General features: G+C 42.9%; 1 protein-coding gene across 1 annotated transcript in view; it reads left to right on the top strand.

Annotated features, from left to right (window-relative positions):
- grik1a (glutamate receptor, ionotropic, kainate 1a) overlaps positions 1-15,719 on the top strand; it is a gene marked incomplete at its 5' end in the record, with an annotated part of 86,272 nt that extends 70,553 nt beyond the window's left edge. Inside the window, 3 exon segments of the mRNA XM_031809406.1 lie at positions 2,165-2,390; positions 2,744-2,994; positions 14,143-15,719. Of these exon segments, the coding sequence (XP_031665266.1) occupies positions 2,165-2,390; positions 2,744-2,994; positions 14,143-14,295 (630 nt within the window).
- Between the last annotated feature and the right edge of the window lie 496 nt (positions 15,720-16,215).

The raw sequence follows: 16,215 nt of genomic DNA on the forward strand, positions 1-16,215 counted from the left end.
TGTGCATCATTGTACTGTACTGTGTGTGTGTGTGTGTGTGTGTGTGTGTGTGTGTGTGTGTGTGTGTGTGTGTGTGTGTGTGTGTGTGTGTGTGTGTGTGTGTGTGTGTGTGTGTGTGAGAGAGTGTGAGTGTGTGAGTATGTGTGTGTGAGTGTGAGTGTGTGTGTGAGAGTGTGAGTGTGAGTGTGAGTGTGTGTGTGTGTGTGTGTGTGTGTGTGTGTGTGTGTGTGTGTGTGTGTGTGTGTGTGAGTGTGTGTGTGTGAGTGAGTGTGAGTGTGAGTGTGTGTGTGTGTGTATGTGTGTGTGTGAGTGTGAGTGTGAGTGTGTGTGTGTGTGTGTGAGTGTTAGATAACCTGTGAGGCTCCTCCAACCCTCCACCCGTGGCGGTGTGTGGCCCAGCAGGGTTGATCCGGGTGGGGCTTTATCCCTCAGATTGCAGCGTCTGATTACTCCTCCATGGATGGAAGGGAACAGGACTGTGGAGGGACACAACAAATTGAAACAGCGGGAGATTTAGCACACAGCTGTCCCGGTTTCCTTTCACTGGGAGGGACACACACACACAGATATAGACACAGGACATACACACACACACAGATATAGACACAGGACATACACACACACAGATATAGACACAGGACATACACACACACACAGATATAGACACAGGACATACACACACACACACAGATATAGACACAGGACATACACACACAGACAGAGGGAAGGACATACACAGACACAATCAACAGGACCTCAGCCACCCTGGGACTCACAGAGCGAGGGAGTTACTGTCACGCCTTGGTCATAGTGTTTTGTGTTTTCGTTATATATTTTGGTCAGGCCAGGGTGTGACATGGGTTTATGTGTTGTGTTTCGTATTGGGGTTTTGTAGGATTTAGGATTGCTAATGATTAGGGGTGTGTCTAGTTAGTAGTTAGGCTTGGCTGCCTGAGGCGGTTCTCGATCAGAGTCAGGTGATTCTCGTTGTCTCGGATTGGGAACCGTATTTAGGTAGCCTGAGTTTCACTGTGTAATTCGTGGTATACTGTTTAGTATCTAGAAGGATGAAACTGACCATAAACAAAATAGATGGAAATTGTGTCTTCCTGTCATGTAATAGTTCTGACACAAGAACTTCAGTGTTTATTTATCAGGTAACAATGTATAGTAATAATTGTTTTATACACATTGTATTCACTACCGTTCAAAAGTTTGGGTGTCACTTAGAAATGTCCTTGTTTTTATTTTTGAAAGAAATGTTTTTGGGGGGAAAATTGTGTCCCACTAAAATAACATCAAATTGATCAGAAATACAGCGTAGACATTGTTAATGTTGTAAATGACTATTGTAGCTGGAAACGGCCGATTTTTTAATGGAATAATTACATAATGCAGTATCTACAGTTTACAATTGGCTCATTCATCCTCCCTCCTCTCCCCTGTAACTAATCCCCAGGTCGTTGCTGCAAATGAGAACGTGTTCTCAGTCAACTTACCTGGTAAAATAACAGATAAATAAAATAAAACAAAACATAGGTGGCCCATTATCAGCAAAAAAAAACTGTTGTTGTTGTCCATTAGAAATATAAGATCTCCACCAATGAGAAGATGCCTTGTTGTTGTTGTCCATTTAGAAATCTAAGATCTCCACCAATGAGAAGATGCCTTGTTGTTGTTGTCCATTTAGAAATCTAAGATCTCCACCAATGAGAAGATGCCTTGTTGTTGTTGTCCATTTAGAAATCTAAGATCTCCACCAATGAGAAGATGCCTTGTTGTTGTTGTCCATTTAGAAATCTAAGCTCTCCACCAATTTTGAAGAGGCTTTGTTGTTGTTGTCCATTTAGAAATCTAAGATCTCCACAAATGAGAAGATGCCTTGTTGTTGTTGTCCATTTAGAAATCTAAGATCTCCACCAATGAGAAGAGACCTTGTTGTTGTTGTCCATTAGAAATCTAAGATCTCCACCAATGAGAAGAGGCCTTGTTGTTGTTGTCCATTAGAAATCTAAGATCTCCACCAATGAGAAGAGGCCTTGTTGTTGTTGTCCATTAGAAATATAAGATCTCCACCAATGAGAAGATGCCTTGTTGTTGTTGTCCATTAGAAATCTAAGATCTCCACCAATGAGAAGAGGCCTTGTTGTTGTTGTCCATTTAGAAATCCAAGATCTCCACCTATGAGAAGATGTGGGCATTTATGAGCAGCAGGAAGAACACAGCTCTGGTGAAGAACAACAGAGAGGGGATCACCAGGGTGCTGACCACAGACTACGCTATGTTGATGGAGTCTACCAGCATAGAGTACATCAGTCAGAGGAACTGTAACCTCACGCAGATAGGAGGACTCATAGACTCCAAGGGCTACGGAGTGGGAACACCAATAGGTAAGAGTCTTCTTCTACTTCTTCTTCTTATTCTTTTTCTTATTGATCTTCTTCTTCTTGTTCTTGTTCTTCTTGTTCTTCTTCTTATTGTTCTTCTTCTTCTTGTTGTTCTTCTACTTCTTCTTCTTGTTCTTCTTCTTATTGTTGTTCTTCTTCTTCTACTTCTTCTACTTCTTCTTCTTCTTTTTCTTATTGTTCTTCTTCTTCTTGTTCTTCTTCTTTTTGTTCTTCTTCCATATGTAGAACTGAAGAAAAAAAATGTCTCTGTTTGAAGACTGCAACCTTGTGTAGAATAATAGAGGGCCTTATCTCCTCCTCTCAACTTCCTTCTCTCTTCTCCTGTCATACCCCAGGCTCCCCTTACAGAGACAAGGTGACCATCGCCATCCTGCAGCTCCAGGAAGAAGGGAAGCTTCACATGATGAAGGAGAAGTGGTGGAGAGGGAACGGTTGTCCTGAGGAGGACAACAAAGAAGCCAGCGCGTTGGGCGTGGAGAACATCGGTGGCATCTTTATCGTCCTGGCGGCTGGACTCGTCCTGTCTGTGTTCGTGGCCATCGGAGAGTTCATCTACAAGGCCAGGAAGAACTCTGACATAGAGGAGGTGAGTGAAGAGGAACTATTTCTCTGCTGACTGAGTTATGGATCTGGAGGAGAGAGGAGCGCCTCCAACTGGACTGGATGTGTTACTGCAGCATGCAGAGGAGGTGGAGGGGAGGAGAAGTGCTTTGGGTTCTATAGATATCAGATACATGAACAACTGTTATTGTTGCAGATATGTTTTCTCAACAGGTAACATTATTGAATATAAGGAGGAGCATTGCTTTAACGTCAACCCTGATAGACACGGGTATTACAGCATCAACACAAACATAGTTATTAAGTAATCAAGACTTTGTTTTCAGTTACGAATTTGGCTAACTTCATCTTATATGGCACCCTATTCCCTATATAGTGTACTACTTTAGACCAGAGCCCTATGGCACCCTATTCTAAAGTAGTGCACAAAATAGGGAATAGGGTCCCATAGGGACTGTGCATGTCTAATTTTCTAATTTCCCCTTTTTGTTATTTCTGTTTGTTTTCCATCTCTATTTCTGTCATGCCTGTCCCCCATCCGCCCCACCTAACCCTAACCCACCTATAACCCATCATGCCTGTCCCCCATCCGCCCCACCTAACCCTAACCCACCTATAACCCATCATGCCTGTCCCCCATCCGCCCCACCTAACCCTAACCAACCTATAACCCATCATGCTTGCCCTAACCCACCTACTGTATAACCCATCATGCCTGCCCTAACCCACCTATAACCAATCATGCTTGCCCTAACCCACCTATAACCAATCATGCTTGCCCTAACCGACCTATAACCCATCATGCTTGCCCAAACCCACCTAAAACCCATCATGCTTGCCCTAACCCACCTATAACCCATCATGCCTGCCCTAACCAACCTATAACCAATCATGCTTGCCCTAACCCACCTAAAACTAATCATGCTTGCCCTAACCAACCTATAACCAATCATGCTTGCCCTAACCCACCTAAAACCCATCATGCTTGCCCTAACCCACCTATAACCCATCATGCTTGCCCTAACCCACCTATAACCCATCATGCCTGCCCTAACCCACCTATAACCAATCATGCTTGCCCTAACCCTAACCCACCTAAAACCCATCATGCCTGCCCTAACCCACCTAAAACCCATCATGCCTGCCCTAACCCACCTAAAACCCATCATGCCTGCCCTAACCCACCTATAACCAATCATGCTTGCCCTAACCCACCTATAACCAATCATGCTTGCCCTAACCCACCTAAAACCCATCATGCCTGCCCTAACCCTAACCCACCTATAACCAATCATGCTTGCCCTAACCCACCTATAACCCATCATGCTTGCCCTAACCCACCTATAACCCATCATGCTTGCCCTAACCCTAACCGACCTATAACCCATCATGCTTGCCCAAACCCACCTATAACCAATCATGCTTGCCCAAACCCACCTATAACCAATCATGCTTGCCCTAACCCACCTATAACCCATCATGCTTGCCCAAACCCACCTATAACCAATCATGCTTGCCCAAACCCACCTATAACCAATCATGCTTGCCCTAACCCTAACCCACCTATAACCCATCATGCTTGCCCAAACCCACCTATAACCCATCATGCTTGCCCTAACCCACCTATAACCAATCATGCTTGCCCTAACCCACCTAAAACCAATCATGCTTGCCCTAACCCACCTATAACCAATCATGCTTGCCCTAACCCACCTAAAACCAATCATGCTTGCCCTAACCCACCTATAACCCATCAGGCCTTTTGTTTCTTCTACGGGGTTCAGTCCCGCCAGTTCCAGCGCCGTGACAGCGCCTCCTCCTCCTCTGCCACCTCTCTGTCCACTGACCTGGAGAGTGGTCGGCTGCTGGGGGACGATGATGACATAGAGTAGCCTCCCCAACCCCCCCAGCCCTGCCCAGGCTAGCCTCCGCCACACACACGCTAGAAGTTTAGGTTTGTAACACACGTCCGTCCCACTGTCTGTCTGTTCGTGACCTACGACCTATAGTCAAGTCCTGGTTTCTTAGTTCCCCTGTTTGAGTATTTCATCCGTTTACGCCCCCCCCCCCCAGCTATTTCCTATAACCTTCAACCTCTTGTAACCTCTGACCTCAACCTCAGGTAGTCTCTGTCCTCTGACCTCATACTGCTTCTCCCAGTATGAGTCCTGTAGTTGAGAACAGGCTAACTACACACACTGAGTCCTGTAGTTGGGTTTCTCTCAGTCCCCTTAGTAAGTTCCTTAGCAACAAACCGTATTATTATTGTGTATTTCCATGCAGATTCTTTGTTTCTTATCAATTCGAGGGAGGAGGGGTGTTTTCATTAAATCTTTAGACCTATAAATTAGTAATTAGTAAATTCTCCTAATAAATAAAATGCTAATTAATTACTTAAAAATCATACAATGTGATTTTCTGGCTTTTTGTTTTAGATTCCGTCTCTCACAGTTGAAGTGTACCTATGATTTAAAAAATGACAGACATCTACATGCTTTGTAAGTAGGAAAACCTGCAAAATCGGCAGTGTATCAAATACTTGTTCTCCCCACTATATTGTATCAACTCATACTTACATCAATTTAGGGCTTTAGACATTGTTTCAACTCAATGTATATGTGGCTAGTAACATTTGACTGATCTCTAAAACGGTTAGCAATAACATGATAAGAAATAACCTGGTTATCAATAGCATAGTTAGCTGTTAGCAAGAACATGATAAGCAATAAACTGGTTATCAATAGCATAGTTAGCAGTTAGCAATAACCTGGTTATCAATAGCATAGTTAGCTGTTAGCAAGAACATGATAAGCAATAAACTGGTTATCAATAGCATAGTTAGCAGTTAGCAATAACCTGGTTATCAATAGCATAGTTAGCTGTTAGCAATAAACTGGTTATCAATAGCATAGTTAGCAGTTGGCAATAAACTGGTTATCAATAGCATAGTTAGCAGTTAGCAATAAACTGGTTATCACTAGCATAGTTAGCAGTTAGCAATAACCTGGTTATCAATAGCGTAGTCAGCGGTTAGCAATAACATGGTTACCAATAGAATAGTTAGCAGTTAGCAATGACATGGTTAGCAATAACCTGGTTATCAATAGCATAGTTAGCGGTTAGCAATAACATGGTTGTCAATAGCATAGTTAGCAGTTAGCAATGACCTGGTTATCAATAGCATAGTTAGCGGTTAGCAATAACATGGTTGTCAATAGCATAGTTAGCAGTTAGCAATGACATGGTAAGCTAGCAACAACATGATTACCAACTCTGGTATTGGTCCGATAGTTTTCTGGACCAAAGGGTTAACCTCACCTAGTGTCAACTGGCCTTTAAAATATATATTTGCAATAAGTAAGAAAACTAAACTGATGGCGTCGTACAGTGGGTGTTAACCCCAGTTTAGAAAACAACACTATCCAAATCAACAACAACAAAAACCTCCTAGGTGCCATTTCACTGCCCACAGGACAGAGCTACTTAGCCAGCGTGGAAAGATCCATCCATGTCTTATATTAAACTCACAAAGCGTTGCCTACATTCATGTTAGCTACACCAGGGTTAACCAAACAAAGTTTGATGAGTCGGTTATTTGAATCAGCTTGCAATGCCAGAGTTGTGGGTCCGATTCCCACAGGGGACCAGTACAAAAAAATATACACTCACTACTGTAAGTGACTCTGGATCAGAGAGTCTGTTAAATGACTCACGACTGTAATTGACTCTGGATCAGAGAGTCTGTTAAATGACTCACTACTGTAAGTGACTCTGGATAAGAGAGTCTGTTAAATGACTCACTACTGTAAGTGACTCTAGATCAGAGAGTCTGTTAAATGACTCACTACTGTAAGTGACTCTGGATCAGAGAGTCTGTTAAATGACTCACGACTGTAATTGACTCTAGATCAGAGAGTCTGTTAAATGACTCACTACTGTAAGTGACTCTGGATCAGAGAGTCTGTTAAATGACTCACGACTGTAAGTGACTCTGGATCAGAGAGTCTGTTAAATGACTCACTACTGTAAGTGACTCTGGATAAGAGAGTCTGTTAAATGGCTCACTACTGTAAGTGACTCTGGATCAGAGAGTCTGTTAAATGACTCACTACTGTAAGTGACTCTGGATCAGAGAGTCTGTTAAATGACTCACGACTGTAATTGACTCTGGATAAGAGAGTCTGTTAAATGACTCACTACTGTAAGTGACTCTGGATAAGAGAGTCTGTTAAATGACTCACTACTGTAAGTGACTCTAGATCAGAGAGTCTGTTAAATGACTCACTACTGTAAGTGACTCTGGATCAGAGAGTCTGTTAAATGACTCACGACTGTAATTGACTCTAGATCAGAGTGTCTGTTAAATGACTCACTACTGTAAGTGACTCTGGATCAGAGAGTCTGTTAAATGACTCACGACTGTAATTGACTCTGGATCAGAGAGTCTGTTAAATGACTCACTACTGTAAGTGACTCTGGATCAGAGAGTCTGTTAAATGACTCACTACTGTAAGTGACTCTGGATAAGAGAGTCTGTTAAATGGCTCACTACTGTAAGTGACTCTGGATCAGAGAGTCTGTTAAATGACTCACTACTGTAAGTGACTCTGGATCAGAGAGTCTGTTAAATGACTCACGACTGTAATTGACTCTGGATAAGAGAGTCTGTTAAATGACTCACTACTGTAAGTGACTCTGGATAAGAGAGTCTGTTAAATGACTCACTACTGTAAGTGACTCTAGATCAGAGAGTCTGTTAAATGACTCACTACTGTAAGTGACTCTGGATCAGAGAGTCTGTTAAATGACTCACGACTGTAATTGACTCTGGATAAGAGAGTCTGTTCAATTACTCACTACTGTAAGTGACTCTGGATCAGAGAGTCTGTTAAATGACTCACTACTGTAAGTGACTCTAGATCAGAGAGTCTGTTAAATGACTCACTACTGTAAGTGACTCTGGATCAGAGAGTCTGTTAAATGACTCACTACTGTAAGTGACTCTGGATAAGAGAGTCTGTTAAATGGCTCACTACTGTAAGTGACTCTGGATCAGAGAGTCTGTTAAATGACTCACTACTGTAAGTGACTCTGGATCAGAGAGTCTGTTAAATGACTCACGACTGTAATTGACTCTGGATAAGAGAGTCTGTTCAATGACTCACTACTGTAAGTGACTCTGGATCAGAGAGTCTGTTAAATGACTCACTACTGTAAGTGACTCTAGATCAGAGAGTCTGTTAAATGACTCACTACTGTAAGTGACTCTGGATCAGAGAGTCTGTTAAATGACTCACTACTGTAAGTGACTCTGGATAAGAGAGTCTGTTAAATGGCTCACTACTGTAAGTGACTCTGGATCAGAGAGTCTGTTAAATGACTCACTACTGTAAGTGACTCTGGATCAGAGAGTCTGTTAAATGACTCACGACTGTAATTGACTCTGGATAAGAGAGTCTGTTCAATGACTCACTACTGTAAGTGACTCTGGATCAGAGAGTCTGTTAAATGACTCACTACTGTAAGTGACTCTAGATCAGAGAGTCTGTTAAATGACTCACTACTGTAAGTGACTCTGGATCAGAGAGTCTGTTAAATTACTCACTACTGTAAGTGACTCTGGATAAGAGAGTCTGTTAAATGGCTCACTACTGTAAGTGACTCTGGATCAGAGAGTCTGTTAAATGACTCACTACTGTAAGTGACTCTGGATCAGAGAGTCTGTTAAATGACTCACTACTGTAAGTGACTCTGGATCAGAGAGTCTGTTAAATGACACACTACTGTAAGTGACTCTGGATCAGAGAGTCTGTTAAATGACACACTACTGTAAGTGACTCTGGATCAGAGAGTCTGTTAAATGACTCACTACTGTAAGTGACTCTGGATAAGAGAGTCTGTTAAATGACTCACTACTGTAAGTGACTCTGGATAAGAGAGTCTGTTAAATGACTCACTACTGTAAGTGACTCTGGATCAGAGAGTCTGTTAAATGACTCCCTACTGTAAGTGACTCTGGATCAGAGAGTCTGTTAAATGACTCACTACTGTAAGTGACTCTGGATCAAAGAGTCTGTTAAATCACTCACTACTGTAAGTGACTCTGGATAAGAGAGTCTGTTAAATTAATAGGGAACTGTTTTCAGACACTAAGGGGTCTTCACTCCCCATTGGACAGAGCCACTCAGCCATAGTGGAGAGATCCAATCCCATCTCTTGCAGTATGTTAGACTCACATAGAGTCACATATGGTCCCAGATCTCTCTTGAAAAATAGATTTTTATCTCAACGAGACAACCTTGTTAAGCTGAGCTGTGTGTGGAGGTTAGGCTAACTACACACACACGCCCACTGAGAACAGGCTAACTACACACACACACACACTGAGAACAGGCTAACTACACAAACACACACACACACACACACACTGAGAACAGGCTAACTACACACACACACACACACACACACACACACACTGAGAACAGGCTAACTACACACACACGCAAACTGAGAACAGGCTAACTACACACACACACACACACACTGAGAACAGGCTAACTACACACACACACACACACTGAGAACAGGCTAACTACACACACACACACACACTGAGAACAGGCTAACTACACACACACACACACACACACACCCCACTAAGAACAGGCTAACTACACACACACACACTGAGAACAGGCTAATTACACACACACACACTGAGAACAGGCTAACTACACACACACACACACTGAGAACAGGCTAACTACACACACACACGCACACTGAGAACAGGCTAACTACACATACACACACACTGAGAACAGGCTAACTACACACACACACACACTGAGAACAGGCTAACTACACACACACACACACACTGAGAACAGGCTAACTACACACACACACACACACACACACACACACACACACACACACACCCCACTAAGAACAGGCTAACTACACACACACACACTGAGAACAGGCTAATTACACACACACACACTGAGAACAGGCTAACTACACACACACACACACTGAGAACAGGCTAACTACACACACACACGCACACTGAGAACAGGCTAACTACACATACACACACACTGAGAACAGGCTAACTACACACACACACACACTGAGAACAGGCTAACTACACACACACACACACACTGAGAACAGGCTAACTACACACACACACACACACACACACACACTGAGAACAGGCTACCTACACACACACACACACTGAGAACAGGCTAACTACATGCACACTGAGAACAGGCTAACTACACACACACACTGAGAACAGGCTAACTACACACACACACACACACAAACTGAGAACAGGCTAACTACACACACACACACACTGAGAACAGGCTAACTACACACACACACACACTGAGAACAGGCTAACTACACACACACACACACACACACACACACACTGAGAACAGGCTAACTACACACACACACACACACACTGAGAACAGGCTAACTACACACACACACACACAAACTGAGAACAGGCTAACTACACACACACACACACACTAAGAACAGGCTAACTACACACACACACACACACACACACACACACACACACACTGAGAACAGGCTAACTACACACACACACACACACTGAGAATAGGCTAACTACACACACACACACACACACACACACTGAGAACAGGCTAACTACACACACACACACACACACTGAGAACAGGCTAACTACACACACACACACACACACACACACACTGAGAACAGGCTAACTACACACACACACACACACACACACACACACTGAGAACAGGCTAACTACACACACACACACACACACACTGAGAACAGGCTAACTACACACACACACACACTGAGAACAGGCTAACTACACACACACTGAGAACAGGCTAACTACACACACACACACACACTGAGAACAGGCTAACTACACACACACACACACACACACTGAGAACAGGGCTAACTACACACACACACTGAGAACAGGCTAACTACACACACTGAGAACAGGCTAACTACACACACACTGAGAACAGGCTAACTACACAACACACTGAGAACAGGCTAACTACACACACACTGAGAACAGGCTAACTACACACACACTGAGAACAGGCTAACTAACCACACTGAGAACAGGCTAACTACACACACACTGAGAACAGGCTAACTACAACCCACACACACACTGAGAAACAGGCTAACTACACACACACTGAGAACAGGGCCAACTACACCACACACACACACACACACACTGAGAACAGGCTAACTACACACACTGAGAACAGGCTAACTACACACACACTGAGAACAGCTAACTACACACACACTGAGAACAGGCTAACTACACACACTGAGAAACAGGCTAACTACACACACTGAGAACAGGCTAACTACACACACACTGAGAACAGGCTAACTACACACACACTGAGAACAGGCTAACTACACACACACACACACACACTGAGAACAGGCTAACTACACACACACACACCACACTGAAACAGGCTAACTACACACACACACACTGAGAACAGGCTAACTACACACACACTGAGAAACAGGCTAACTACACACACACTGAGAACAGGCTAACTACACACACACTGAGAACAGGCTAACTACACACACACTGAGAACAGGCTAACTACACACACACTGAGAACAGGCTAACTACACACACACTGAGAACAGGCTAACTACACACACACTGAGAACAGGCTAACTACACACACACACTGAGAACAGGCTAACTACACACACTGAGAACAGGCTAACTACACACACACTGAAAACAGGCTAACTACACACACACACTGAGAACAGGCTAACTACACACACACACACTGAGAACAGGCTAACTACACACACTGAGAACAGGCTAACTACACACACACTGAGAACAGGCTAACTACACACACACTGAGAACAGGCTAACTACACACACACTGAGAACAGGCTAACTACACACACACACACACTGAGAACAGGCTAACTACACACACACACACACTGAGAACAGGCTAACTACACACACACACACACACTGAGAACAGGCTAACTACACACACTGAGAACAGGCTAACTACACACACACTGAGAACAGGCTAACTACACACACACTGAGAACAGGCTAACTACACACACACTGAGAACAGGCTAACTACACACACTGAGAACAGGCTAACTACACACACACTGAGAACAGGCTAACTACACACACACACACACACACTGAGAACAGGCTAACTACACACACACACACACACACACACACACACTGAGAACAGGCTAACTACACACACACTGAGAACAGGCTAACTACACACACTGAGAACAGGCTAACTACACACACACACACACTGAGAACAGGCTAACTACACACACACACACTGAGAACAGGCTAACTACACACACACACTGAGAATAGGCTAACTACACACACACACTGAGAACAGGCTAACTACACACACTGAGAACAGGCTAACTACACACACTGAGAACAGGCTAACTACACACACACTGAGAACAGGCTAACTACACACACACTGAGAACAGGCTAACTACACACACACTGAGAACAGGCTAACTACACACACTGAGAACAGGCTAACTACACACACTGAGAACAGGCTAACTACACACACACTGAGAACAGGCTAACCACACCAGGGTGTAGGATTATTACACTGTGTGACATAAAGTTGAAATATAATCACATAAGGTAAGTTTCTAAATTGTTTTTTTGTGTGTGACGCTAAATCAAATGTAATTGCATAAAAGTTGTGAAAAAAAAAGATTTCAAGTTTAAAATGACGAGGCTACCTCCTTATTCTTCCTCTAGGCAAGATCAAATTAATTTAAAAAAAACATACAGACGACAATATTACGGCCACACAAATTATAATATGCATTATAGTACAGGCCCATAAATAACCTGTTCAGTCTAAACACTGTTTGCTATCATTTGATTGGTTGGATGGAGTTTAACCCCGCCCATAGATCTCCTGCTGGGTCTTCCTCCTCCTTTTCCTTCTCTTCCTCCTCCTCTTCCTCAGCCCCGTTAGCATTATGGTAAGTAAATATGGACGGCTCATGCCAAGCAACAGAGGGAATGGAGAGTGAGACAACCCTGTTTATACCGACAAGAGGTTTAAAGGGAACGTTACCACAGAGAGATATCATACTGAGAAGTTCTATCCACCATATCAGAGAAAAAGTTCAATCAAAAACAATCAAAATGAATGTGATTTTATATTCTGCGTCTCAATTGGCATCCTATTGCCTTCATAGGGAACTCCTGTTGACTAGGGGCCCATAGGGTTTGGGTCAAAAGAAGTGGACTATAGTATATACGGAGGAGAGTGCTAATTGGGATACATCCAGTCATGTAATATTTGAGTCAATTAATTTCCAAAGCCTCCAGCGTTTCTTTGTTAACAGTTTTTTACTAATTAACAAATACTTTATAATTAATTCGGCAGGTACTGTCCTATTGCCAGAAAAAAGGTAATTGGATTTTGTAAGGAAATTACTAGTTATATGATAGATTTTATTTTTTTTACTCACAATTACTGCCAATATCAATATTATAATTTGATTCGAACCCTAATTTACAACCCTGGAGTCATGCTCTGATTAGTAACACGGATACAGCTCTCTGGAGCTATTGTTAGCCTTATTGCTAATGCTAGCCCAGATCCATGGGTTCATTGTTAGCCTCATTGCTAACGCTAGGACTTAGGGTAGCCCAATTCCTGAGCTTTATGAGTAACTCCAGGGCCATGGTTAGCCTTGTACAATTAGCCTAGCTACTCACTGTAACTACATGAGGATGTTGCCTATCGTAGCACTTGTGTTTCATTCAGATGTGTCTCTTTTATCACCCCAATATGTCTCAGCGCTACCATTAGCATAGCGTCTGTTAGCGACTCTATGCTAAAGCTGGTATGCTGAGTAGCCTAATTAGTATTAGCGGTGGCTAAATGTAGTTCTCTTGGAGGGCAGTGTGTCTCTTAATGCACTGTCATGACTAAGTGCTACCATTAGCCTAGCGTCTGTTAGAGACTATGCTAAAGCCGGTATACTGAGCTAATTAGCATTAGCGGTGGCTAAATGTAATTCTCTTGGTGGGCAGTGTGTCTCTTTTAGCTCTGTCATGGAGGAGCTGGGTATCTCCCTGCGCTGTCACAAAACCATCAGGCGAAGGTCACGACCCCGGGGACGATCTGGATTGGCCAGCGTCCTCTGTCACCCCAAACGCATCCTGAGGAAAGAGACTATGACGTAGGGACATCCCCGCCTATGCTTTAATGAACTGAGGAAAACTCTGGTTGTAACAGACTCTTATTGGACCCCCCCCCCCCCCCCCCAAGATCTGTTTGTTTGTATATAGTGGATTGGATGTTGTTCGTTTCTCTCTCTCTTTTGTTTTTTTTTGTGTATATACATAAGAGCAAATGAAAATTGAGGATGTATTGTACGTCAACCAGGAAGTAGGAATCTGACAGTTTGGAGTGGTGATACAGTGCTTGGGTGTTTTATACATTTTACAGTGCTTGACTGGTTTATACATTTTGTGAAAAAGTGTAAACAGCTCTTTTGCCTCAAAAGACCAGATCATTGAACTACTAGAGAAGAAACAAAGTCCTGAAATAATGTTTCACTCTGGCTAAGGAGACTTCCGGACTGCATGGTGTCTTTGATGCAACAATTGTAAATGACAAGATGGGATAATCCAGGATGCTCTGTGAGATTGGACTCCTCTGCTACTGAGGATACTACCTTGGACCACTATTAACAAATCATTTTACGGCTCTGAGCCCGACTTCACCGGGCCCCTCCAAACAAGGTACTTTGCCACTCCCCCCCCCCCACCCCGTCCTTTCAACTTTACCTCAGCACAAAGTGCAATCTCCTCTCAGTCTGGTCATGGGTTACTAAATTTCCCCTGGGGGCTAAACAAGACAGACATACAGGTTCTCATTTCCGGGCCTTTGCCAACAATAGATCACGGGATCGCTTTAGTCATCTCCTCTTGACTACACTGTTGGCTTAAATTCTACTGTTCCTCCATGAATTTGAAGGTCATTGACAATTTTGACAACTTCTGGGAGAGGTATCAGTTTTACCCGTGCGAGCAAGAGTTCTCAGCCATCATGGAGGAGGCTCTTGTAAAACATTGACTCATATACAGCCCAACCCTGGCCTAGGTTGTTCTTCCCATTTCCACTATTTCACAGCGTTATCATCGTACTACTACAGATAACCATATTCCCAAGGGGTATTGTGTGTATTAATGTTGTGGCCATAAAGTGAATGTAATCTGTTAGTTCTGTTACTGTTAGCCCAATTGGGAATCCCACTGTGGTAAGCTCGTCCTGTGATATTATTTCAAATACCATAAATATGGACACCACCGCTGTTTTCAAATGGCATAGAGGGCTGTTAAATATCAGGGTAGGAACGTTTGGGGTCAAAGATTGGCCGAGTCCGGATGTTTTGGTTCTCACATAGCTAAATGGCTCGATCTCGGATAAGGACATTGATACTGCAGATTACAGCATCTTCACCTTGACTTTGTTCACATTTTGTTCTGTTACAGCCTGAATTTAAAATTGATTAAATTTGAGATTTGTGGGGTCACTGGACTAATGTCAAAGTGGAATAATGTTTTTCAAAAATGTTTATTTATGAATAAAAAAATGAAAAGCTGAAATGTCTTGAGTCAATAAGTATTCAAACCCTTTGTTATGGCCTAAATAAATTCAGGAGTAAAACATTCTACACAATACTAAAATAATTGACTGAGTGAAAAGAAGGAAGACTGTACAGAAAAAAAATATTCCAAACATGCCTCCTCTGTTTGCAACAACACACTAAAGTAATACTGCAAAACATTTGGCAAAGCAATTCACGTTTTGTCCTGAATACAAAGTGTTATGTTTGGGGCAAATCCAATACAGCACAGTGATGAGTACCACTCTCAATATGTTCAAGCATAGTAGTGGCTGCATCATGTTATGGGTATTCTTGTAATCACTAAGGACTGGAGAGTTTTTCAGGGTAAAAAAAATAAATGGAAGGGAGCTAAGCACAGACAAAATCCTAGAAGAAAACCTGGTTCAGTCTGCTTTCCACCAGACACTGGGAGATGAATTCACCTTTCAGCAGGACAATAACCTAAAACACACACAAGGCCAAATCTACA

This window comes from Oncorhynchus kisutch, linkage group LG29 (assembly GCF_002021735.2).
Source record: "Oncorhynchus kisutch isolate 150728-3 linkage group LG29, Okis_V2, whole genome shotgun sequence".
NCBI classification, from domain to species: domain Eukaryota; kingdom Metazoa; phylum Chordata; class Actinopteri; order Salmoniformes; family Salmonidae; genus Oncorhynchus; species Oncorhynchus kisutch.